At 42.2% G+C, this 27,797-nt stretch overlaps 1 protein-coding gene across 1 annotated transcript in view; it reads left to right on the top strand.

The window, feature by feature from the left end:
• Nucleotides 1–27,797, top strand: part of Adarb2 (adenosine deaminase RNA specific B2 (inactive)) — a 197,925-nt gene that overhangs the window by 94,995 nt on the left and 75,133 nt on the right. Inside the window, exon 3 of the mRNA XM_059263018.1 lies at nt 11,491–11,605. Within this exon, the coding sequence (XP_059119001.1) occupies nt 11,491–11,605 (115 nt within the window). The remainder of the gene's footprint in view (nt 1–11,490; nt 11,606–27,797) is intronic.

Raw genomic sequence — 27,797 nt, 5'->3', positions numbered from 1 at the left:
CCCCAAGAGTTCAAGACTAGCCTAATTCAGTATAGTGAGCCTCCATCTCAAAACAAAAACAATAAACACCAAATTTGTCCTGACATATTAAGGAGGATAAGAATCCATAATGAACCTGACTCCAGAACAATGTGTTCTGGTGTCCTTTCTTAGAGGCAGAGACAAGGATTTGGGGGAGGTGGGGTATTAGGGGAGGTGGGGTATTAGGGAAAGTGAGAGTTATGAGTAGAAGTCAGCTGCTTACACTTGTTATGATCTTCAAAGGGAAGTGAAGAGTCTCATGTTGGAGCCATGAGCAAGACTCGTTAAAGTGATCACAGAAAGTAACTCTGGTTAAACATCAAAGAAATAAATCCTAATGCACAACTGAAAAGCTGTCTTTATTTTAATGAGTTCACCACCCAAAGTAAGAAAAGTTAGAGAAATCCTTGAATTGTTTTTCTCTGTCTTTCTTCTTCTTCTTCCAGTCACCTTTGTGAAACATTAGTTAAGAAACGTGCTTAGTATAAAGTGTGTGGATTCTTCAAAGGTGTTTTCCAAAATAACAAAGACAGAAAGGTTACAGCAAAGGAGATTCTAAGTGGGGAATGCCCTCACAGAGCCTACTTGGGCCAGAGACAGCAGCTGTCATGTCTGTTTGGAGTCTTTGCCAAGGCATGAGGGGCTAAGGCAACTACAGTCTGTACATCTGCCGTAACTGAGGCCCATCTGATGAGATATGGAGCAATATTCAATAGGTGTTTTACGGAGGATAGCTTTGCACCCAAGTTAGGGGAAATCTCCAAACAAATCCCAGAGCACTCAAATTCTCTTTATAGTGGTCCAAGGTCATCTGAAACAAAGAAGATAAACAACCCATGCTTTGTGTCTCTTCATCCATGTGAATCCACAAGGCAGAATTAAAATTCCATACAAGTGAAGCTTCCATAATGGCTACTTTCATATTGAAAATGCTTACAGCTGGCCAGCAAGAAAGCAGAGAAGCTGATCCTTGAAATCTGGGACACCCCACCCCAGGCCACCCACAAAAAAACTGCCTCCAGTACTGAAGACATCCTAATTTGACACAAGGTTGAAGAAGGTAAATTGTCATCTGGACCTTTCACAGTTATCATGTCAGCTATAGATTAGCTAGTTCCTTATGGAGCCACCACACAGGTCACCAAAAGATCCACTGGATGTACCATGTCAGCCGTTATTTTCTACCCACAGTGTTGCAAGTCTCTATGGTGTGTGAGAGCAGATGATGTCCTGAGTGAATGTGTATTATTGACATGAATGGCTATGTCAAGAATCTGAATGCCTCAGACCTATAGGAATGGCAAGAGATTCCATGGTGAAGCTCAGGGGAATAGCAAAGCCTCCCCCTGATCTGAGTACTGATGGATGTTGACATTGTGTACAGAAAGAATCAACCACAGCTTCATCTTCTGGATGACTACAGCCTTAGATGATCCCCTACAGAGACCTCTATAGAGATTAGTTAACCCACCTCCTCATCCAGTGTATATAATAAACACATTGAGTTTCTGGGCTGCTGGTATGTCTCCATCAGAGCACACAGCCCACCTGTTCCTGGATTTTCTGTACATGTGTCTATCATTTCTTCATTCTCCATTGCCACTGTCAAGTCAGTTCCAAAGCTGTATGGATCTCAGTACTGAAGACTATTCAGTTTTCTTGAGCTTGATATTAAGGTTTTATTTGTCTTGTTTATAGTTCATTCCTTTCCTCTCTAATGTCCTTGCTGTAACCTACAACCCCCACATCAGTGGCTTAATATGAATTAAACTACATAGCTCACAACATATGAGTAACATTGTCTCTTGCCTCTTGTAGCAGTATCATGAGAACATCACCTCCCCTAGAGGAAGGAAGGAAGAGAGAAACAGGGCTGGGGTGCAAGAGGGGGAAAGACATTATAGAGAAAGAGCTGTAAAAGACAAGGAGCATCTCTTAAGTATTTGAGGGCCTTGCCTACCTAAAATGGTAAATATCATTTCTTCCAACACTACAAGACAGTCCTGGCCTCCATGGCTCCACAGTGCTAGGGAGCAAGGAATGGAAGTGTATTAAAGACTGAGAAAACATTCCCATTGGCAAACACCATCCCTGCAAACCCTATTGATGCACATGTTTTGGGTTCTAATTTATGAAGCACAAGGGTGATTGGTACAGTACCATCTGTAACTGTCAGACTAAGGTATAATAGATGATGTTCTTTGGATGACTCTGTGTTTTGATGTATGTTGTAGATGAATGCCTCTGTCATCTCTAAATCCATACATTAGAACCCCAGTGCCAAAGTGACTGTATTTGGAGTGAGTATTAAAGTTAAATGAAGTCATAGAAGTAGGGTCCTAATCCAAATGCATCTGGCACATGCAAGAAGAAACACTGAAGGACAGTGGCTATGGCTAAGTTAGTATAGTGCTTGCCTAACACACACACGTGAAGATCCAGCTTCATTCTTCAGCACTTGTTCTTAAAATATGGCATGAGCTGAGTGTGGTGGTGCAATCCTTTAATCCAAGCAGAGCCAGGCAGATCTCTGTGAGTTCGAGGCCAGCCTGGTCTACAGAGTGAGATCCAGGACAGGCACCAAAACTACACAGAGAAACCCTGTCTCAAAAAATAAAAATAAATAAATAAAAAACCAGGGCATGGGTATATGCCTTGGGAGGTAAAGGCAGATCAGAAGTCCAAGGTCATGATCAACTACAAAGTGAGTTTGAGATGAGTCTAGGATATAGGAGACCCTGCCTCAAAAATCTCTCTCTCTCTCTCTCTCTCTCTCTCTCTCTCTCTCTCTCTCTCTCTCTCTCTCTCTCTCTCTCTCTCCCTGTTCCAGGGGGAGAAGTAAATGTCACCCTGGTGGGTGATCCTGAAGCATCAAGCGGTGGCTTCTGATAGAATGGATTTTACCCTGCTAAGGTCTGAACTTGCTTGGGACCAAGCGTCCTTTGGACACGAGAATATCTACTCTATGTCTGTTTCACCATTGTATTCTGGGAGCACATCACTTGTTTGGTTTCAAGTCCATGGCTAGGGAGGAATTTTACCATATGTTGAACTATACTTGGCATCCCACCCATACATTGTTTAGTTGTTGTTTAGAATAGACTCGAGGCTTGGGATGAATGTATGTGTTTCACCATGCAAAAGAACATGACTAGGAGGTGGGCAGAATGCTATTGACTGAGTGGGTGCCCCTAATACACGTGTTGAAGCCCTAAGTGCTGAAGTGACTATATTTGAAAGTGGGGCCTTAGAGGAAGTAGCCGAAGTCAAACAAATCAGGGCCCTAATTCCATGGGTTAGTGTCCTTAAAGGAGAGACACTAGAATGCTTGTTCTTGCTCTCTCGCTTTATCCACACAACAAGAAGAGACTATGGGAGCACATCGCTTTATCCACACAACAAGAAGAGGCTATGGGAGCACATCGCTTTATCCACACAACAAGAAGAGACTATGGGAGCACATCGCTTTATCCACACAACAAGAAGAGGCTATGGGAGCACATCGCTTTATCCACACAACAAGAAGAGGCTATGGGAGCACATCGCTTTATCCACACAACAAGAAGAGGCTATGGGAGCACACAGTAGGGTGGCAGTGCACACAAGCTAAGAGAAGAGTCTTAGCATGAAACTGATTTGATTGCTCACACCTTAATCTAGGACGGCCCTCCAGGCTTCAGAACTGTTTAAGCCAGGAAGTCAATAAGAAGTCAATAGGAATCTGCTATGGCAGGGCCTGCAGACAAAGACTGTATGTTACAGCTGAAAGGAATGTCAAGGGTCACTGACAAAGGCAAATTATCGACTTTTCCCTGAAAATTTTAGCCTTTAGACAGCCATTCATATGTTCATTTAGTTCTCTCCCAAAGATTTTATGAATTCATATTCTCAGTCATCCATTCAAGATGCGCACCATTGTCCATGACATCCATGACCACACACTGTGCTAGAGCAGAGCAAAAAATGTGCACAATAAACACAAGCAATGACCCCCAGTCATGAAGGAAGCATTAGGTAGATTATGTTATTAAAAACACGAAACTGATTTTAAAAAATCACGCAAGATTGCTTTAATTTCACATGGCTATTGTAGTCAGACTTTTTCATCAGGACCACCAGCTCACAAATAGCGATACAGAGACTTATTATTAATTATGAAAGCTTGGCCGATAGTTTAGGCTTGTTTCTAATTAGTTCTTATAACTTAAATTAACCCATCTCTATTAATCTACGTCCTGTCACATGGCTCATGGCTTGTTACCTCTCCTCCCACATGTCTTGCTCATTCTCCATCTCTTGTCTCTCAGCATCTTTTCACAACTCCGCTTTCTTCTTCCCAGCATTCTCTCTGCCCCAAAAATCCTGCTTAGCTATTGGCTGGTTAGCTTTTTATTAAACCAATCACATTTCTTCACACAGTGTAAAGAAATATTCCACAACAGGATATTCCTGGCCTTCTAAGCATTGGTGGGCTGTAGACATGAGAAAAAACATCTAAAATACTGCAATCAGTGAACAATTTTGGATTTTTACATTTTTATTACATTTTATTTGTATATATGTGTCTATGTGGGAAAGGGTGTACATCCATGGCACACACATGGAATCCAGAAGACAACTTGTGGCCATTGGTTCTCTCCTTCCATCAGGTATGTTCTGGGAATAGAACCCAGGTCAACAAGCTTGGAGGTAAGTAAGGCCTTCACCCACTGAGCTATCTCACCAGTCTGTAGGACTTAAAGGACCAAGACAGAGTAGCATACAACAGATTAATAAACAGGTATGGCAGCCGGGGTATTTATGTGTGTTGAGAGGATGAAGCCCCCACCTACCCGCCCTGTCAGGGAACAGTTACTGACGACCATGACCTGGCCTTCCCAAGACTGAGTGTGGAATGCCAGGGTCTGTAGCCTAGTAATTGGGAGCTGTATCTCAGCCCTCCTGGAGGTGACCAGATAAGGGAAACCCTGCCCCCATAAACAGTCCCTCTATGCTGTTTTTCTCAATCCGAAGCCATCTGTGCTAGCTAGAGGTCTCTGTCACTCTGTGAACAGCACCTGAAGTCCCATCGGCCCCTGTGCTTTGCCAAACCAAGTGAGTCGAGGAACCCATCATCTGTGGAAATGCTGAGATCCGAACCAAATGTGATTTGTTCTGCTTCAGCATTTCCTCAAATGACTCCATTAGGGGATCGCTGCGGCTCAGGGCTAATTAACTCATAATGGGCGCAAAGCATCCTGGGATACCAGCCCAGAGGGTGTCAAGGGATCTTGGGCCTTCTGTGTACACCCTGACCCTCCTCAGGATGACAGTACACATTCAGTTATGTCCAGTTACAAACAAGGCGTGCAGGAGGAACTAAGCCTGTGGGAAGTCTTAAGACATCAATCGTCCTTCTTGCTGGAGTAATTAAGTTACCAATTCAGGGTCGGGCGGTGGTGGCATACGCCTTTAATCCCAGCACTCGGGAGGCAGAGCCAGGCGGATCTCTGTGAGTTCGAGGCCAGCCTGGGCTACCAAGTGAGTCCCAGGAAAGGCGCAAAGCTACACAGAGAAACCCTGTCTCGAAAAACCAAAAAAAAAAAAAAAAAAAAAAAGTTACCAATTCAGCAGGGAAGGCCTAAGTCACATGGGGAGTGGGGGTTAAATTCTGTGTATGTTGCATCCTGCCCAGGTGACTTTGGTGGCACCACTTCAGTAATTAAGAGGATAAAGTAGTACCTTCTTTGGGAGGATTAAATGAGATAATGCATACAAAGGCCCCAAGTCTCTGTTGTCTGTTTGTGTTTCCTCCCATTCCTAAGAGAGACAGAGTTGTGGTGATATTGTGTTCCCAAAAATATTGTGCACCCTAATAAACTTATCTGGGGTCAGAGACAGAACAGCCACTAAATACAAAGGCTAGAAAATGGTGGCACTCACACCTTTAATCCTAGCACTCCAGAGGCAGAAATCCCTCTGTATCTCTGTGAGTTCAAGGCCACATTGGAAAGGCCAGGCATGGTGACACACGCCTTTAATTCCAGAAAGCAGCCTTTAATCCCAGGGAGTGGTGGTAGAAAGCAGAAAGGTATATAAGGCGTGAGGACCAGAAACTAGAAGCATTTGGCTAGTTAAGCTTTTGGCTGGTTAAGCTTTTAGCTAGTTAAGCTTCAGGCTTTTGAGCAGCAGTTCAGCTGAGAGCCATTGGGATGAGGACACAGAAGCTTCCAGTCTGAGGAAACAAGACCAGCTGAGAAGTTGGCCAGTACCTTTAAGATTCCTGCTACACAGAGTGATATTTAGATTTCCAAAATAAAGTTGGTCTTTCTGTAATCTATATAATTACTCAGTGTTTGGAGGGAGTCTTGTTCTGGGGACTTCAGCAGGAGCCCTATCAAGCATGTACAAAAGAGTTAAGAAATGTCTCCTGTTAGGCCTTGTCATCTTTGAACACTAAAATATTTCATGATCAAAAGAAAGAACAATTAAATATGCTGTTTAGAATAACTCTAAGGAAGACACAATGTCCAAAGCCAAGAAAGAGATTTTAGAAGACACACACATGCTTTGCTCTTTAAAAGACTTGGGAAAGAGATTAAAATGCATGAAAAATTAGAAACTGATCCCCAAGATAACAAGAAAATTATAGGTCATGTGGAGATGACAGGATGTCATTGAGGCCTCCAGGGTAGGACAGTCATTCCCAAATGATGGAAGTTCAGGGAGGTACCTGTCAGTAACATATCTACTGGTGTGTTCCAGAGTTGAGCAGGGAGAGGAGAACAAACTCATTCTGCCACCTGAGAAATGGAAACATGAGGAAGGAAACACGAGAAATCCCACTCCTCTCCCTCAAGGTTCAGTCTACATCAAGCATCAGCTTCAGACCAAGCCTTTCTCAATGCTCTGACCAAATGGGACTCAGCAGGGGATTGTGGGTATAGAAGCTACAGGCTCAGGATCCAGGATGGACAGCTTCATTCAATTTCCCAAACCTGCACAAGACCTCAAAACATAAGGTCTTGCATGGAATTAGGACTCTACAGGCCAGGGCTGAGCCATCAAATCTGGGTTCTAGGAGAACATCCCCTTTGAAGATGCCTAGTAGCTCTGGAAAGATAAAGCAGATGGCCCCATGCCCACCACACAGCCCTTGTGATGGGGGCTTCTCTATTCACTGAGAAGCTGTTTGGGTCATTTTCTCTGGTTCTGAGCACTTGACAGCATCTGTACCTCTAGGAGGAGGAACTGTGCATGTCAGCCAATGCTGAGTCCCTTTCTATCTCCAGCTCAAAACTAGGTTTCCAAGTTCTTGAGATAGCACAGGTAGCGGGATTTGACATCAGACCTTCTCTTTAGATGGGGATGATGCCACCCTCCTTGATCATAGTGAGGATCGGGGTCTGCTGTGAAGGCTGCTTCCTAGTGTGCCACTGAGGACATTCACATGTGACCCATGATGCTGTCATTTGAACAGCCCCTTTGTTTTTTTCAAATTAATAGTTGAGCTTCTCAAAAACAAGTAGAAATTAAGGAAATCCATGTATTGTGACTTTAATGTGAAAGGCACCACATAAACTCACATGTACAAACACTTGGTCCTCAAGAGGTGGAGCCTTCCTGGAGGAAGTAGAACTCCTAGAGCAGGATTTGAGGGGTTTTTTTCCAGCCTGGCCCCATTTCCTATCCATTCTATTCTTTCTGATTGTGAACACAACACTTCTGCCATGTCGTCCCCCACCATGATGGACTATGGCTTCTGCAACTATAAACTGAAATAAACCCCGCCTCCCTTAAGTTATTTCTTGTTGGGTGGTTGGTCACAGCAATAAGAAAAACAGTTAATGGATTGTGCCTCTGTGGGAAAAAAATAGCTATCCTCTCTTTTACGGCCTGAAGTGGAAGAACAGTGGCAGAGCACAGCAGAGGGACAGTGTCCCCAAATCACAGGCAATAACTGTGACTGCAGCCATATGGAGAAAAGATCTTTGTGGATGCAATCAGGTTAAGGGGGTTGAGATGAGCTCCTCCTGGATAATTTATGTGACATGAACTCAGTGCAAAGTGAGATACAGGAGACAGAAGAGGAAAAGACAAGGGCATGGAGAGAAGGCCATAGGAAGACAGAGGCTGTGATGGAGCCTCATGCCAGCATCTCAGAAGCAACTTAAAGGAGAAAGGGTTTGTTTTGCCTTACAGTTCCTGGAGCTGTCGTCCATCTCAGCAGGGAAGGCACGGAGCTTGTGTGGCCAATCACCACACTGGGTCCACAGTCAAGAACACCAGAGATAGGATCATGCTATAAAACCTCAAGGCCTCCCCTAGTGACAAACTGTGGGGCACCAGGCACTGGAGGAGGCAGGAAAGATCTTCTATTGACACCCTTCAAGGAAGGGCAGCCCTGTGACACATGAATCTTGGGATTCAGCCTCCAGAACCATGATACAATAAGATTCTACTGTTCCAAGAACCCTAGTTACAGTCATTCCCAGCACCATGTCTTAGCACATGGTGTTTAGAAATGTAGGCTTTAGACCTCAGTCTCTAAAACATAAAAGGACAGGGAAATCTCAAGACAATCCAGGATTTATTGTTAAAATTTTGTCTCTGGCAAACCCCTGGAGCTCAGGGTCTCTCACCAAACAGCTTGAGTGGAAGAAGAGCTGGGGAGAAGCCACCTAAACAAAAGTCCCAGAAAACTCAGGGCTTGCCTTTTTCCTACCCACCCAGCACTACAGCCACTTAGGAAGAGCCCAATTGTGTAGTATCTGTCCTTTACAGGGTTTCCATAGTGATTTATAAAGCATTTCAAAACACAAGCACCTGCCATGAAGTGACAGTAGCAAAGAAAAAGACCTTCAAATCCCAGAAGCTGTGTTGAAAAGACACAGCCCTGGGCCCTCCCCACTGCCCACCCTTCATCAATGAAGAATTGGGAGGGGATCTGTCAGGTTATTTTTGTGGGCAGCATTGTTTCCTGAGGCAGCTCTGTTTGCACATGAACACATTTTATTGCATACAAATGAAATCTTTAACCTGCCAATTTATCTCTTATTTTATATAGCAGATGTCTAAACATCCATTGCCTGCACAATATCAATGTGCACATGACAGAAGCATTAATATCCAACTCACTAAAACAAAAAAAAGCTGGTTTGATTTTTGATATTTTTATTTGGTTGCGTAAAGATTTGGTCAATACCTGCAAGGACCAGGGACAATAATGATAAGAATAACAGTTGCAGCATCATTATTGAGCATTTACCAAGTGTGATGCACTATGCTAAGCATCTAAGAAGTGATAATCCATTTAATCATTCCCAAAACATGATCGGATGAAACTTAAAAAGGATGACCTTGTAAATTGGTTAAATGGGGCTCAGAGGTTTTGAGTGACTTATCCCAGCTCATGGGCTGCAGATTTGGGATTCCAACCAAGTTTCTTTGCTGCTTGTGACAGTCACACCATGCAAGCTTCCCTAGTGAAAAGGCATTCCATAATTAGAACACAGGGTTGCAGCTGCAGGACCTGGAGGAGAGGTGGCCACAGAGTCACCACACCTTCTAGGCCTTGATACTTACCATACACATGCTGCTTTAATAGAAATGTGAGCTGGCCTTAGGATAAGTTGGTGTACATGCACTTGTGTGTATGTGTGTGTATGTATAAATGTATATGCTTATGTGTATAGATATACATGTATATGTGTGTATACATGTGTGCCTGCACGCATGTGTTCAGTACTCATTGTGTATTGTGAGTGCATATATATTTGTGTGTACATGAGTGTGCATGTGTATGCTATGTGTATTACAAGCTGTATGTGTTCATGTGTACATACTTGTGTTTGTGGGTTCATCTGTCTGAAGGTGAGATGAGAGGTTATGGCACAAGGAGAGCTGTGGTGAACAGGTCTCCAGAAGAGTAGCCTGAGGTGTTCTGGCGACTTAAACACTGGTCTCTGATTCTGAAACAGTAGTTCTCAATCTGTGGTTAACAACCCCTTTGGGGTCATATATCAGATATCCTACATATCAGATAGTTACATTACAATTCTTAACAGTAGGAAAATTACAGTTATAAAGTGTAACAAAATAACTTTATAGTTAGGGGGTCACCACACCATGAGGAACTGTATTAAAGGGCTGCAGCATTAGGAAGATTGAGAATCACTGTCTAAAAAGAAAGCAAACCAAGAATGAATGTAAATCCCCCCTGCAAGTCTTTCAGGATGTCTCCCATCAAGTTTCACCTGACTGTCCCCTCTGAGATTGCTGCTATGCAGAACAAAAATAAGAAGGAACTGTATGTTTTCACATAAAGGTTGCCTGCTCAGTCAAGAGCACAAGGCAGGCACCTGCTCAGACCCAGGGAAGTGCCCTGATCACACCCAGGGAAGTGCCCTGATCAGACCCAAGGAAGTGCCCTGATCAGACCCAGGGAAGTGCCCTGATCAGACCCAGGGAAGTGATATGCTCAGACACAGGGAAGTGCTCTGCTCAGACACAGGGAAGTGCTCTGCTCAGACACAGGGCAGGTACCTGCTCAGACACAGGATAGGCACTTGCTCAGATACATGGAAGTACCCTACTCAGACATAGGGAAGTGCCCTGCTCAGACACAGGGCAGGGACCTGCTCAGACACAGGGAAGTACCCTGCTCAGACACAGGGCAGGGACCTGCTCAGACACAGGGAAGTACCCTGCTCAGACAGAGGGCAGGGACCTGCTCAGACACAGGATAGGCACCTGCTCAGATACATGGAAGTACCCTACTCAGACATAGGGAAGTGCCCTGCTCAGACACAGGGCAGGGACCTGCTCAGACACAGGGAAGTACCCTGCTCAGACACAGGGCAGGGACCTGCTCAGACACAGGGAAGTACCCTGCTCAGACAGAGGGCAGGGACCTGCTCAGACACAGGATAGGCACCTGCTCAGACACAGGGCAGGGACCTGCTCAGACACACGCCAGGGACCTGCTCAGACACACGCCAGGGACCTGCTCAGACACACGCCAGGGACCTACTCAGACACAGGACAGGGACCTGCTCAGACACAGGAAAGTGCCCAGCTCAGACACGTGGCAGAGACCTATTTAAACATGTGGTATGGACCTGCTTGCACACAGGGCAAGCACCAGCTTAGACACAAGACAAGACAAGCTCAGACACAAGACAAGAGTCTACTCAGATGTAGAGTGGGAGCTTTCTCAGACAGGAGGTAGGAACCTGCCCAGAAACAGAGCAAGGATCAAACCAGGCACAAGCTGGACTTTCAGCAAAGGCAATGCTGGGGGTTACTTCCTCACACCCAACTCAACTCCTTGCTAAAGTCCTGGACCAGGGAGAAGCAGACAGCAGACAAGTGGGGCCTCCTCTGGAGGACTGCGTGAGGCAGAGCTGAGGAGAGGGGTGTGCAATAGCCAGCTGTCACAAGTTGCTTCTGTCCATCGCATCGAAGAGCACTGATGCTTGTGTCTTGCAGGATTTTGCAGACTCTGTGTCCCAACTGGTCACACAGAAGTTCCGTGAACTGACAGTCGGCCTGACATCTATGTATGCCCGCCACAAATCACTGGCAGGAATCGTCATGACAAAAGGTAACTACCTTTCTTTTCCTATAGGAATTTTTGTCTCCATAGAAAGAAATGTTAGTATTAACCTGGTCCTAGGAGACAAAGGATGCTTCCTACCATATGGAGATGGACAAAGGAAGACAATGTAGAAAACAAAGATATTAGTGGCCACCTGTTACTACCAGAAAAACCCCGCTGGCAATATTGTGAAAACTTTTGATACTTCTCTTGATTCCCATGAATTCCATAAGATGTTTATGCATACCCTTACTTTCAAGAATGATGCCGGTATTTGTAAAAGCTGGAATCAGACACCAAGCTACCACATAAGTCACTTGAAGCTGATAGATAAGGAGGTGCCCTGCTTCTCTGTCCCTTCTAAGGTGCCTAAGACTGCTGACTGGTGATATCACTTACACAGAACGAGCACACCACATGCGTCTGTACACAGAGCAGAAGGATGGAGCCAGTGTGTACAAGAGAAGTCAGGTGTGGAGGTGGACTGTCCAAGGGATGCTGGCTGTAAAAGTACCTTCTTCTCTCATCACAGAATGTCAGTGGGCCCTTTCCAGTGTCACTCTGCACATTCATTCCCACCAGTAGAAGGCTGTGAGAAAAGAGTGGAGGGGACACCAAAGGGACATAAGAGGACACAAAGAAACAAAGAAGTGATGCAGCGGGGACAAAAAGGAACATGAAAGACAGCAAGGACATATGGGAATCCAGTCAGGACACAGTGCACAGCAGACACGGAGAAACATGATGGACAGGGAAAGACACAAAGGGACATGGAGAACGGGGAAGATACAGAGGGATACAAGACACTGGGGTACATTTTAAAGTAGCTGCCTCCTGAGTGTTTTAAGATCCTCTTGCTGGGGTATTAACTACCGGGTGAAGACCCTCCCTCTTATCCAGGCTCATCATTCCAATCTGCTCACAGAAATAGAATTCCATTCTAAAAAATAATGACAAGGCCTGATAGGAGGTCACTGCTACTGTATGCCAGGTAGGGAGAAAATGATGATTGGATTTGAATAATCAGATTTCTGAAATTTTCTAATTACTAAGCAAATGTAACTAATCCTTAGGTTGTGTAAATCCAAACATTTTTATTTCCAAAGTGAAGAACGATTATCATACAATAAAAATTATTTGGGAGCAATAAAAGATTCACACTCACACGTGACTTTGTGTAAGTAGGCAACTTCTAGGACTGAAAAACTATCTGGTGTCCAAATTATTTACACTTAAAAAATGAAAAAAAAAAATCAAATGACTGTCAGAGTTTCCCTGTCATTCCAGACACCTGGGAATCACTCTAATATCCAAGAGCAATGGAACAGGAAAACAAGCTTTCAGGCCCCATCATATGCCTGGTGCAGTGTATATGATCCAGCCTTTCCAATTCCTGCATCTTAGCAAAGTGGAAATCACAATGCTTCCTCACAGTGTAATTTATAAGATAAAGTACATCAAATGCTTTGCAAGGGGAAAATCACTCTACAGACACAATATTCTGTTCTAGGGCAAAGCAATTTGCTTTTTTCAGTGATATCATTGTATGTGGTGTCATGCATAAGCCTGAGCCACTGTGAGGGCTGCCTCCCCTCCCTTCGCACATTGAATGGCGTCTGTCCCTGCAAAACAGGATATGTTCTAAATCCAGGGCTGAGACAACCTTTGCCAAGATCATCACTGTTGGGTACAGTCTTGTCTCTACCCATCCACCAATCCTCTTCGCACTTACCACCATTCTACATGAGAAGACTCAACCTCTCATTTGAAATCTAATGGCCCATTGAGGGAGCCAAAATGAATCCAGCTCCATCTACAGCTAGCGTGACTCAAGGCTGGTTATTTGGCCTTTCTAGGACTTAGTTTTCTCACTCATAAAAATGAGACTAATGTAAGGAATACCTACCTAGTGGGGTTACCATGAAGGTTAAATGTGTGTATGTGTAATACACTTGGAAAAGGCTTGCTGGTTAAGTTTTACTTTCAACTTGACACAATCTAGACTCACCTGGAAAGTTTTTTTATGCTTTTGTTGATTTATTGAGAAGTTAATACAATGTATTTTACCATATTCTTTTCTCTCCACCAACTCTTCCCAGATCTATCTATCCTTATGCTTCTTTGTACTTTTTCTCTCTCTCTTAAAAAAAAAAAAAAAGCACACGCACACACAAATAAACATGGAGTGTGAATTGTGTTGGCCAAGGGTCTTAATGGAAGATTATCTGGATCAGGTCATCCTGTGGGCTTGTCTGTGTGAGACTGTTCTTTAAAAATTGATTTTTAATTGATATAGGAAGACCCAGCCTATTGTGAGTGGCACCTTTCCCTAGACAGGGGCTCCTGAACAGTATAAGAGATAAGAAATTTAGATGACATCTAGCAGGTAAAGAAATAGGCCCTTACACATGTATGTGTCTCTACTCTTCACTGTGGATGTGATGTAACTAGTTGCTGGAGTTCTTGCCTTGACTTCCCCTCAATGATAGACTATAACCTGAGTTCTAAGCTGAACAAACCCTTTCTCCTCTAGACTGCTTTTTGCCAAGATATTTATCATAGCAACAGAATGAAACTAGAAAAGAGTTCTAACTCATAGTAAGAAACACATAATGTGCATTGTAGTCATGCTATCTTTGATGCACATGTTATTAGCTGGATGCCAACAATAATAAGGTTCTGGGGGAAAAGCAAAAAATAAAACTGGCCAAGCACCTACTCTTGTGAATCTGATATTCAACTGGGGAATGTGTCACTTATAAAAAGCAACAAAAACCAATACAAAATAATCCTAAGAAAGTATCATACACATAGTCAGAACACACAAACAAAACATTGGCAGTTTTTAAAAATGTGAAGTGCCTCATCGGTTTCTGCCAGGACAATTCAGCAGGAAAAGTAAGACGGGGGGGGGGGGGGGGGACACTCCTCTTTTCCCTTGTGCAATACATGTCCACGTTCAGAGTGTGACTCTGTGAGTTGGTTTTCAACAGTTTCCAGCTCTGAGTATCTTTCCACTTTCATAGGAAACTGAAAATAGCAATTTTTGGAAGCTATCTTGAGACTTCACGTGGAAAACAGTTACATTTTACAAGGGCTTATGAAAAGATAATGCTTCAGTTGCCAGCAAGCACACTATTTTCTGTACAGATGATTGATTTATTTATGTGAACTAAATTCAGTATGTGAAAGAGAGTCTTTACAAGGTAAGGCTTTGTAACCAGTCATCTGTGAACCCTGGAGTATCAATTGCTGGAATTTGCTTTCCTGTTATAAAAGGAATAGTTAATAACCTTTGATTTAGAAAAGATTATAAAGAAATACGCAATGTAATGAATAAAATATTTGTAAATATTCACTTACTCAAATTTGTGTGTCATGTAAACTTAATTCAAGTTCAGTTATTCAAGCAAATGCCCAAGGAATTCTAAGAGAGAGTGATGTGCATGCTATACCAATTACAATGCAATAAATTAAACTGATTCTGAAATAAATTTCATTCAACTTTCACTATTTGTAGAAGGAATATTATATTTTTAGCCATTATGAGGAATACTATTGGGAAAATATATACTTATGAACAGGCTGATTTTTTTTAATCTTCATCTAATTAGCCCAATCATGTGGTAAAAAATCAAATAGCAAAGAACCTATGAATAAAAACTAATATTCCCCAATTTCATTGTTCTCCATTTCTTTTTTTTTTAAATTTTTATTTTGCAATACAATTCAGTTCTACATATCAGCCACAGATTCCCTTGTTCTCCCCCCTCCCGCCCCCCTCACCTTCCCCCCACCCCGCCCCCCATTCCAATCTCCTCCAGGGCAAAGCCTTCCCCACAGACTGAGATCAACTTGGTGGACTCAGTCCAGGTAGGTCCAGTCCCCTCCTCCCAGGCCGAGCCAAGGGACCCTGCATAGGCCCCAGGTTTCAAACAGCCGACTCACGCAATGAGCACAGCACCCGGTGCCACTGCCTGGATGCCTCCCAAACAGATCAGGCCAATCAACTGTCTCACCCACTCAGAGGGCCTGATCCAGTTGGTGACCCCTCAGCCATTGGTTCATATTTCATGTGTTTCCATTTGTTTGGCTATTTGTCTCTGTGCTTTATCCGACTTTGGTCTCAACAATTCTCGCTCATATAAACCCTCCTCATTCTCACTAATTGGACTCCCAGAGATCCACCTGGGGCCTAGTCATGGATCTCTGCATCCAGATCCCTCAGTAGTTGGATGAGGTTTCTAGCACGACAATTAGGGTGTTTGGCCATCCCATCACCAGAGTAGGTCAGTTCGGACTGTCTCTCGACCATTGCCAGCAGTCTATTGTGGGGGTATCTTTGTGGATTTCTGTGGGCCTCTCTAGCACTTTGTTTCTTCCTATTCTCATGTGGTCTTCATTTACCATGGTCTCCTATTCCTTGTTCTCCCTCTCTGTTGTTGATCCAGCTGGGATCTCCCACTCACCCAAGCTCTCTTTCCCTCGACCCTCGCCCTTCACTACCCCGACTCATGTCCAGGCTGTTCATGTAGATCTCATTCCATTTCTCTGTCATTGGGCGATCCCTGTGTCTTTCTTGGGGTCCTGTTTTCCAGGTAGCCTCCCTGGTGATGTGAGTAGCAGTCCAGTCATCCTTGTTCCACATCTAGTATCCTGTTATGAGTGAGTACATACCATGTTTGTCTTTCTGAGTCTGGGATACCTCACTCAGGATGATTTTTTCTAGATCCATCCATTTGTCTGCAAACCTCATGATGTCATTGTTTTTCTCTGCTGAGTAGTATTCCATTGTGTATATGTACCACATTTTGTTTATCCATTCTTCAGTTGAAGGGCATCTAGGTTGTTTCCATGTTCTGGCTATTACAAACAATGCTGATATGAACATAGCTGAACAAGTGCTCTTGTGGTGTGGTTGAGCATTCCTTGGGTATATGCCCAAGAGTGGTATAGCTGGATCTTGGGGGAGATGGATTCCCAATTTTCTAAGAAAGCGCCATATTGATTTCCAAAGTGGTTGTACAAGCTTGCGTTCCCACCAGCAGTGGAGGAGAGTTCCCCTAGCTCCACATCCTCTCCAGCATAAGGTGTCTTCAGTGTTTTTGATCTTAGCCATTCTGACAGGCGTAAGGTGGTATCTCAGAGTTGTTTTGATTTGCATTTCCCTGATGATTAGGGATGTTGAGCAATTCCTTAAATGTCTTTCAGCCATTTGAGTTTCCTCTGTTGAGAATTCTCTGTTTAGTTCTATAGCCCATTTCTTAATTGGACTGTTGGGCATTTGATGTCTAATTTCTTGAGTTCCTTATATATTCTGGATATCAGTCCTCTGTCAGATGTGGGATTGGTGAAGATCTTTTCCCATTCTGTAGGCTGTCGCTTTGTTTTGTTGACCGTATCCTTTGCCCTACAAAAGCTTCTCAGTTTCAAGAGGTCCCATTGATTGATTGTTTCTCTCAGTGTCTGTGCTACTAGTGTTCTATTTAGAAAGTGGTCTCCTATGCCAATGCGTTCAAGACTACTTCCTACTTTCTCTTCTAGCAGGTTCAGAGTAGCTGGATTTATGTTGAGGTCCTTGATCCACTTGGACTTAAGTTTTGTGCACAATGATAGATATGGATCTATTTGCAGCCTTCTACATGTTGATATCCAGTTTTGCCAGCACCATTTGTTGAAGATGCTTTCTTTTTTCCATTGTGCACTTTGGGCTTCTTTGTCAAAAATTATTTGTTCATAGGTGTGCGGATTAATGTCAGGGTCTTCAATTCGATTCCATTGGTCCGCATGTCGGTTTTTATGCCAGTACCAAGCTGTTTTTATTACTGTAGCTCTATAGTACAGCTTGAAGTCAGGGATCGTGATGCCTCCAGAGGTTGTTTTATTGTACAGGATTCTTTTGGCTATCCTGGGTTTTTTGTTTTTCCATATGAAGTTGAGTATTATTCTTTCCAGGTCTGTGAAGAATTGTGTTGGTATTTTGATGAGGATTGCATTGAAGCTGTAGATTGCTTTTGGTAAGATTGCCATTTTTACTATGTTAGTTCTGCCTATCCATGAGCATGGGAGATCTTTCCATTTTCTGACATCTTCTTCAATTTCTTTTTTCAGGGACTTAAAGTTCTTGTCATATAGGTCCTTCACTTGCTTGGTTAGTGTTACCCCAAGGTATTTTATGTCATTTGTGGCTATAGTAAAGGGTGATGTATCTCTGATTTCCTTCTCCGCTTTTTTGTCCATTGTATATAGGAGGGCTACTGATTTTTTTGAGTTGATCTTGTATCCTGCTATGTTGCTGAAGGTGTTTATAAGTTGTATCAGTTCCTTGGTGGAATCTTTGGGGTTGCTCAAGTATACTATCATGTCATCTGCAAATAGGGAAAGCTTGACTTCTTCCTTTCCAATTTGTATCCCCTTAATCTCCTTATGTTGTCTTATTGCTCTGGCTAGAACTTCAAGTACTATATTGAATAAGTATGGGGAGAGCGGACAGCCTTGCCTCGTTCCTGATTTTAGTGGAATTGCTTTGAGTTTCTCTCCATTTAATTTGATGTTGGCTGTTGGCTTGCTGTAAATTGCCTTTATTATGTTTAGGTATGTTCCCTGTATTCCTGATCGCTCCAAGACCTTTATCATGAAGGGGTGTTGGATTTTGTCAAATGCCTTTTCAGCATCTAGTGAGATGATCATGTGGTTTTTTTCTTTGAGTTTGTTTATATGACAGACTTTCGTATGTTGAACCATCCTTGCATCCCTGGAATGAATCCTACTTGATCATGGTGGATAATTGTTTTGATGTGTTCTTGGAGTCTGTTTGCCAGTATTTTATTGAGTATTTTTGCATCAATGTTCATGAGGGAGATTGGTCTGTAGTTCTCTTTCTTTGTTGTATCCTTGTTTGGTTTGGGAATCAGGGTAATTGTAGCCTCATAGAAGGAGTTTGGTAATGTTCCTTCTGTTTCTATTGTATGGAACAATTTGGAGAGTATTGGTATTAACTCTTCTTTGAAGATCTGGTAGAATTCTGCACTGAAACCATCTGGTCCTGGGCTTTTTTTGGTTGGGAGACTTTTAATGACTGTTTCTATTTCGTTAGGGGTTATTGGACTATTTAAATAGTTTATCTGGTCTTGATTTAATTTAGGTATGTGGTACCTATCCAGAAAATTATCCATTTCTTTTAGGTTTTCCAGTTTTGTGGAATAGAGGTTTTTGAAGTATGACCTGATGATTCTCTGGATTTCCTCAATGTCTGTTGTTATGTCCCCCTTTTCATTTCTGATTTTGTTGATTTGGATGCTCTCTCTCTCTCTTTTGGTTAGTTTGGATAAGGGTTTGTCTATCTTGTTGATTTTCTCAAAGAACCAACTCTTTGTTTCATTAATTTTTGTATTGTTCTCTTTGTTTCTATTTTATTGATTTCAGCTCTCACTTTGATAATTTCCTGGCATCTATTTTTCCTGGGAGACTTTGCTTCTTCCTGTTCTAGAACTTTCAGGTGTGCTGTTAAGTCACTAGTGTGAGATTTCTCCAGCTTATTTATGTGGGCGTTTAGTGCTATGAATTTCCCTCTTAGTACTGCTTTCATAGTGTCCCATAGGTTTGGATATGTGGTGTCTTCATTTTCGTTAATCTCTAGGAAGTCTTTAATTTCTTTCTTTATTTCTTCCTTAACCCATTGGTGATTCAGTTGGGTATTGTTCAGTTTCCATGAGATTGTAGGTTTTCTGTAGTTTTTGTTGTTGTTGAAATCCAACTTTAGACCATGGTGGTCTGATAGAACACAGGAGGTTATTCCAATTGTTTTGTATCTGTTTAGATTTGTTTTGTGACCAAGTATGTGGTCGATTTTAGAGAAGGTTCCATGGGGTGCTGAGAAGAAGGTATATTCTTTTTTGTTAGGATGGAATGTTCTGTAGATGTCGATTAAGTCCATTTGAGTCATGACATCAATTAAGTCCTTTATTTCTCTGTTAAGTTTCGATTTGGGGGATCTGTCCAGTGGTGAAAGTGGGGTGTTGAGGTCTCCCACTATTAATGTGTGGGGTTTTATATGTGATTTAAGCTTTAATAATGTTTCTTTTACATATGTGGGTGCCCTTGTGTTTGGGGCATAAATGTTCAGAATTGAGACTTCATCTTGGTGGATCTTTCCTGTGATGAGTATGTAATGCCCTTCTTGATCTCTTTTGATTGATTTTAGTTTGAAGTCTATTTTGCTGGATATCAGGATGGCTACACCCGCTTGTTTCTTAAGACCGTTTGATTGGAAAGTCTTTTTCCAGCCTTTTATTTTTAGGTAGTGTCTATCTTTGAATTTGAGATGTGTTTCTTGTATGCAGCAGAAAGATGGGTCCTGCTTTCGTATCCATTCTGTAAGCCTATGTCTTTTTATAGGTGAATTAAGTCCATTGATATTGAGGGATATTAATGTCCAGTGATTGTTCATTCCTGTTATTTTTTGGTGGTGATGTGTGTGTACTTTTCTTCGTTGGGGTTTACTGCTGTGGCTTTATCTATTGCCTGTGTTTTCGAGGGTGTATCTGACTTCCTTAGGTTGGAATTTTCCTTCTAGTGCTTTCTGTAGGGCTGGGTTTGTGGATAAATATTGTTTAAATCTGGCTTTGTCATGGAATGTCTTGTTCACTCCATCTATGATGATTGAAAGTTTTGCTGGGTATATTAGTCTAGGCTGACATCCATGGTCTCTTAGTGTCTGCATTACATCTGTCCAGGACCTTCTGGCTTTCAAAGTCTCCATTGAGAAATCGGGTGTTATTCTGATAGGTTTGCCTTTATATGTCACTTGGCCTTTTTCCTTTGCTGCTCTTAATATTCTTTCTTTATTCTGTACGTTTAATTGTTTAATTATTATGTGGCGAGGGGACTTTTTTAGGGGGTCTAGTCTGTTTGGTGTTCTATAGGCTTCCTGTATCTTCATAGGCATTTCCTTCTTTAAGTTGGGAAAGTTTTCTTCTATGATCTTGTTGAATATATTTTCTGTGCCCTTGAGTTGGTATTCTTCTCCTTCTTCTACCCCTATTATTCGTAGGTTTGGTCTTTTCATGGTGTCCCAAATTTCTTGGACATTTTGGTTCATGACTTTGTTGGCTTTAGTGTTTTCTTTGACTGATGAATCTATTTCTTCTATTGTATCTTCAACGCTAGAGATTCTCTCTTCCATCTCTTGCATTCTGTTGATTATACTTGCATCTGAAGTTCCCAATCGTTTTCTCAGATTTTCTATTTCCAGCATTCCCTCTGTTTGTGTCTTCTTCATTTTTTCTATTTCCCTTTTCAGGTCTTGGACTGTTTCCTTCATTTGTTTCATTGATTTTTCTTGATTTTCTTTCAGTATTTTATTGTTCTCTTCCAGGACTTTTTTGATTTCTTCTAATTTGTTTGCCCTTTCCTCTAGTTGTTTACAGCGTTCTTCACATTTTTTTGTCTTTTCCTCTACACGAGCCTCTAGCTTCTTCATGATGACATTCATAAGGCTATTTTCTTCTGCTTCTTCCAATTTCTGATGTTCAGGTCTAGGTGTTGGAGGAGGGCTAGGGCCTGGTGATGGTGTATTGCTATTCATTTTGTTGTATGTGTTTCTGCCTTGACGTCTGCCCACCTCCTTGTGGTTCGTTCTTGGCCTTATCTGCACACTTGGTTCAGACAGAGCTGACAGATTCAGGAAGTCTCTCTCTCTTGTCCAGATGGGAGCTCTCTTGTCCAAATTGGAAGTCCGGGGCAGGATGGGAGCTCTGTGCTTCAGAAGGGAAGTCTGGAGCAAGATGGGAGCTGGGGGCCGGCCTCTAAGTCTCAGGAAGAGGCTTGGGGCTCAGGCGGATGGGTGTGGGGGCAGGGCCTGGAGACTGCAGGGTCTGCCAGGGGTCTTGGAGAAGGGGATCCTTCCCGGTGGGGCTGTGCTTCAGAAGGGAAGTCAGGGGCAAGGTCTGTTCTCCATTTCTATCCAATAGAATTTGTTTTATTAGTCCTTTGAGAATTTCTGCATACACAAAATGTTTTGATCATATTCATCCATAACTCCTCCAAGGTCTTACCCTATTCCCAACTTCATTTCCATAACTTTTTAAACCACTAAGTCCAATTTGTGCTAAGCCTATGTGCATGGGTGTAGGACCATCCACTGACATGTGATCAACCTACCAGCAGCCACAGCCTTAAAGAAAACTGACTATCTCTCTCCCAGAAGTCATCCATTGTCAATAGCTCCTTAGCTGGAGTGGGGACTTATGAGCATCTTCCTACTCGATGCTGGAATATTAGCTGGCTTGTTCTTGTACAGGTCTTGTACAAGACACCACAGCTGCTGTCAGTTCATGAGTGCAGCATTCCTGTCATCTCAGAAGACACTGTTCCATCCTGGTCCTCCCTTCTGGCTTTTTCAATCTTTCCACCTCACTCTTGCACAATATTCCCTGACCCTTAGGGAGCAGGGCTATGACACAGATGTCTCTTTATGGCTGAGCACTCCCTAAACACTTATTCTTTGTGCTTTGACCAGTTGTGAGTTTCTACATGAACTACCATCCACTATAAAAAGAAGTTTCTCTTGTAAGGACTGAGAGCTGCATCTATATTCTATCCAATTTGTTAATTTGTTCCCAGAACTCCAAATATACTATTGGTTCCAAATATCTGTATTTTCAATTCTAGCTAGTGTCTATTAAGCAATGTTGTTGCAATCTAATACTCCTTCATTTGTGATTTTTGTAGTTATAATTTTATGCTATTACTAAGTATGTGTTATTGTATCCAATTTGGATTGTACAGCTTCCTATTCTGGTAGTTCAGCCTGATAGCCACTCAGCCTTTTACTTACTAGCCAAATTCTCGCAACTATAATTTTTAAAATAATAAGATCATAACTGTTAATGTTTATATTCTAATTAACTCTTCTATATTTTGAGTACCACTAAGAGTTGAAAAACAACAGCCCAACATCTGCATAAGTAGGCAATTGTGCATAACTAGGCACAGAACAAGGCTGTAACCCTGAATTATATTTCATTCTCTACCGACACAATTCTTCTAAGAGAGAGCAACTCTCTTATCCAGGTCACAGACTCTCACTTCTGTCACTAACTCAAAATCATGTCACTTGTTTAATTCATATTCTGGGCTAGATCTTCTCATGTAAATCTTCAAGTATGTATCTATTTCCTAATGTCTTAATTTTCTTTTTTTTTTTTTACTTAAAAAGGGAAGCAAAAATGACCCTTTAACACATTTACTAAGTCATGTAGCTTATTAATCAGAATGTCCACAGAATCAAATCATGTCTTCCATGAACAGCACCCTCAGAGCCCTGTCCCCAAGGACCCTGGCACATCACTTCTAATCTAAAGCCCTGGCTCCAAAATCAATGCCTTTCATCTCTGCCACTTTTCTTTTTTTTTTTTTTTCGGTTTTTTCTTTATTAAAGAACACTCCTCCACTGTTGGTGGGAATGCAAACTTGTACAACCACTGTGGAAATCAGTATGGCAGTTTCTCAGAAAATTTGGAATTGAACTACCACAAGACCCAGCCATACCACTCTTGGGCATATACCCAAGGAATGCTCAATCATACCACAAGGGCACATGCTCAGCTATGTTCATTGCAGCACTATTTGTAATAGCCAGAACCTGGAAACAACCTAGATGCCAGTCAACTGAAGAATGGATAAATAAAATGTGGTACATATACACAATGGAGTACTACTCAGCAGAGAAAAACAATGACAGCATGAAATTTGCTGGCAAATGGATGGAACTAGAAAAAAATCATCCTGAGTGAGGTAACCCAAACCCAGAAGGACAAACATGGTATGTTCTCACTCATAAGTGGATTCTAGATATAAAGCAAAGAACAATCAGACTGCTACCCACAGAATCATGGAGGCTATATATATAGAAGGGGGACCCTAGGATGATTGTGGCTTATAATAAGTTTTGGTTTTACTCAATTACTGAGCAAGCCTCAATGAAACATTTCACTATTAAGATAAAAATTTATACTGTATCAAGCTAATAATAGAAAAATTAATTAATTAATTAAAAAAATAAAAAATTTAAAAAAAGAAAAAGTTTAAAAAAAAATTTTACATACCATCCACAGAGCTCCCTCTTGTCCCTCCTCCCACTTCCCCCAGCCTCCTTCCCCAATCCACCCTTCATCCCCTCCTCCAAAAAAGTAAGGCCTCCCATGGGGAGTCAGCAAAGCCTGGTACATTCACTTGAGGCAGGTCCAACCCCTCCCCCCTGCATCAAGGCTGTGCAAGGTGTCCCACCACAGGTAATGGACTCCAAAAAGCCGGCTCATGCACCAGGGATAGATCCTGATCCCACTGCCAGGGGCCCCTCAAACAGACCAAGCTATATAACTGTCTCACTTATGCAGAGGGCCTAGTCCAATCCCATGGAAGCTTCACAGTTGTTGGTCTAAAGTTCATGAGTTCCCACTAGTTTGGTTCGATTGTCTCTCTAGGTTTTTCCATCATGATCTTGATGCCCCTTGCTTATAGAATCCCTCTTTTCTCTCTTCCACTGGACTCCTGGAGCTCAGCCTGTTGCTTGGCTGTGGATCTCTGCATCTGTTTCCAACAGTTACTGGATGAAACCTCTATAATGACAGTTAAGGTAGTCACCAATCTGATTACTGGAGTAGGCCAGCTCAAGCACCCTTTCCACTATTACTAGTAGTCTAATCTTGGGTCATCCTTGTGGATTTCTGGGAACTTCCCTAGCACCAAGTTTCTCCCTATCCCCATGATGTCTCCCTCTATCAAGATATCTCTTTCATTGCTCTCCCACTCCATTCCTGTTCCAGTTTGACCATCCTGTTCCTTTATGTTCTCATTCCCCATCCCCTACCCTCCATTGCCTCCCCATCCCCAGTTTACTCAAGAGATCTCATCTATTGCCCCTTCCCAGGGTGATCCATGCATCCCTCTGAGAGTCCTCCATGTTAGCTAGCTTCTCTGGAGCTGTGATTTGTAGTCTGGTTATCCTTTGCTTTCCATTTAGTATCCACTTATGAGTGAGCACATACCATGTTTGTCCTTCTGAGTCTGAGTTACCTCACTCAGGATGATATTTTCTAGTTCCATCCATTTGCTTGCAAATTTCATGATGTCATTGTTTTTTACTGCTGAGTAGTACTCCATTGCCATCATCAAGAAAAGAAATTCAGACTGAAGAAATAGCTCCATGTTTTAGAGTACTTTTATTGCAGAAGATCCAGGTTTGGTTTCCAGCACTGACATGGTAGCTCATAACCATAATTCCAGTTCCAGGGGATCTGGCAACCTCTTCTGAAATCCTCAAGCACAACCCATGGTACACATACAGACATACACACAGGCAAAACATTCATACACATAAAATAAATAAATTTTAAATTCTTTTAAAGAAAAGGCATTCCGTTTTTAAAATATGCACAAGAAAGCCCAAGTGTGACAGCATGCCTATAACCTGAACACTTAGGAGGCTGAGGCCAGTGGGGTATTATGAGTTTAAGGACAGTCTGGACAACATAGTGAGTTCTGTACTAGCCAGGACTACAGGGAAAGATCTGTCTCAAGATTTAAAAAAAAAAAAATGAGCATAGGAGAAGAACTTTGTGAATAATGTCTTGAGTTGGTTCTCATACTGCCTTAATAGCTATTCTGAGCAAGGTGACTTACGTCTTGACAGCCTCAGTCAGCTAAGCAGTCAAGGGTGTGGCTTTATGAAGTAAGTCTAGTATTTCCATAATAAAGTGGTTGTTGAAGAAGCAATCAATCATGTCCATTTTAAGTCCTTCCTGAAAAGCAGCCAGGTCTGGTTTAGTGGGAAAATATAAAAATGCCACTTCATTCACCAGTGAAAAATTCCTGATTTGTTTCAAGTTCTAAAACGTAGAGTGTGTTTTGCCTATGTGCATTGGCCCCAAACCTAAAATGAGCATGTGAGGTAGAGAAATCTGCCTGCAGGGTCCTCAATGTATTTCCAGCTCAAATAGAAATCGCACTGTTGTATCCAGCCAGATAAAGCTGATATGTAAATGCCACTTTCCCATTTGCACTTGAAAAATCATGACAGTTCAGACACATCTGAAACTTCTTCCATCACAGAACATATGTGTACGCTCACCTGACTAGGGCCTAGCAGAATCATGACATAGGAAGTTTATTCCCTAAATGTCTCAAAGCCTCTTCCTTTCCATTTTCTCCCACGGATGACTAGACATCACTTTGATTTTGAAATTAAACAGTCTTTTCATTTACATCCAGTCAAGCAGGAGGAAAATAAGCTGAAACAAAGGAACTGGACCCAAAACAATCACACTAGCAGAAGCCTGATACCGGGATGAAAGATGGTAAATTATCACTTTGATTTCTAGAAATTGATCTTAACTACTACTAAACACATACAACACAACACAGAGTTGCTGCTCGTCCTTGTGATCTGTTCGGGCACATTAAGATTCATAGATGCCGACATCCCAGAACAATAAGGACTGCTGATGGGCAATTGATTTTTAAATCTTTGGTTGAAACTGTTTAGACTACAAAATGCAGGATAGATTTTACTACCCCTGTGGCTGACCCTTGTGTAGCTTGAATGCCAACCCATCATACTAAACATCTCTCTTTAAAATAAAATCAGAGAAAAGCAGTCCCTGACTGGATATTTATCCCAGCCCACCCGTACTCATGGCTCATTTAGAGATAAATGGTTTAATTTAAAATAATTCACAAGGTGCTGATGAAAGCCTCAAAGCTAAAGGGGAAAGCCATACATCTAACCACAAGCTACATCCTTCTGAAATGCTTGAGTTTATTCCTTCTTGGTAAGGAAGCGTTTAAGAGGAAAACAAGTTTGTAAAAAGGAAGAAGAGGTCTGGAGAGATGGCTCAGGTGGTAAAGTGCTTGCCTGGTAAGCAGGAGGACTTAAGTTCAATCCCCAGAACCCACATTAAAAAGCTGGGTGTGGTGGTGCATTCCTTGTAATCCAGCACCAGGAAGGTAGAGACAGGAGGACCTCCGGGACTTGCTGGCCAGCTAGCCTAGTCCACTTTGCAAGCTCCAAGCCAGTGAGAGATCTGTCTCAAAACACAAGCTGGAGTGGACAGCACCTAGGGAACTACAGCGGAGGATGTCCTCCAGTCTGCATATTTGCGTGTACACGTGTGCACACAAGAAACACTTCTGCACTTTTAAAATCCGGGACTTCATTCAAGGCTGTTCAAACGTTTCTACATTTTTCCAATCATTGGCTCACAACTGAACTTTCAATTTCAACTCTCTTCAAATTGCCCAAAAACTTTCCCTTAGTAAGAAAATCCAACACTGTAGCTCAAGACAATAAAACAAGCATCTCTAAAACTATGATCCTGCTTTTGAATGGAAACATAACACGGTTTGTTGATGAAAGAAAGAGAAAAGAAAAGACACTGATATCTATTTGTTGCCTAAACACCAGGCACTGTTTTCAAGTGGTTAAAGTGTTGTCTTAGCCAGTAAATATTCAGATATTTCAAAATATTCATTCATCTCAATTCTCTGTCTCTTCCCCCTTCTCTGTGTGAGTGTGTGTGCTTGTGTCTGTGTGTGTGTCTGTGTGTGTATGTCTGTCTGTCTGTCTGTGTGTGTGTGCACGCACGTGTGTTAGAGCTGATTAAAAAACAAATGTGAAACTGGACAAAGCTGCAGCCCTTTGAACTCCCTGTGGACTTTCGAATATACACACTTGATGTCAAGATTCAAACTTCTTTTTATCTAGTTAACCCTAAATTTTTGAGATTTTTCTATCTACATTAAGTGATATGAAAAAGGGTTGATACCTTGTAAACATTGGCGAAGGAAGTGGTGACATTCTGAACAGCTCTGTATGGGGGCCGGGGAAGTGTTCACATTACAGTGTGCCAAACAGCTTTGCATCACTATGGTAAAAACCCAAGATCATCAAAGTATAAACAGAAAGGTTGCTTTGGGCTCACAGTTTTAGAGGTTCTAGTCTATAACCCCTTGATCCAGGTGCCTTTGGGACTGTAGCAAGGTAAACCATCAAAGCAATAGCACATATAGAACAAAACCATAAGGCAAAAAGACAGAGGGAGAAAGTGGTCCCCAAGTCCCCTTTGTAGACATATCTTCAGTGACCTAATCATCCCCCAGACCCCACTTCTAAACATTTTCACCACCTCCCTATAGAACC

Source organism: Peromyscus eremicus, chromosome 5 (assembly GCF_949786415.1).
Source record: "Peromyscus eremicus chromosome 5, PerEre_H2_v1, whole genome shotgun sequence".
Lineage (NCBI taxonomy): Eukaryota > Metazoa > Chordata > Mammalia > Rodentia > Cricetidae > Peromyscus > Peromyscus eremicus.
This window is presented reverse-complemented; position numbering and strand designations above follow the sequence as displayed.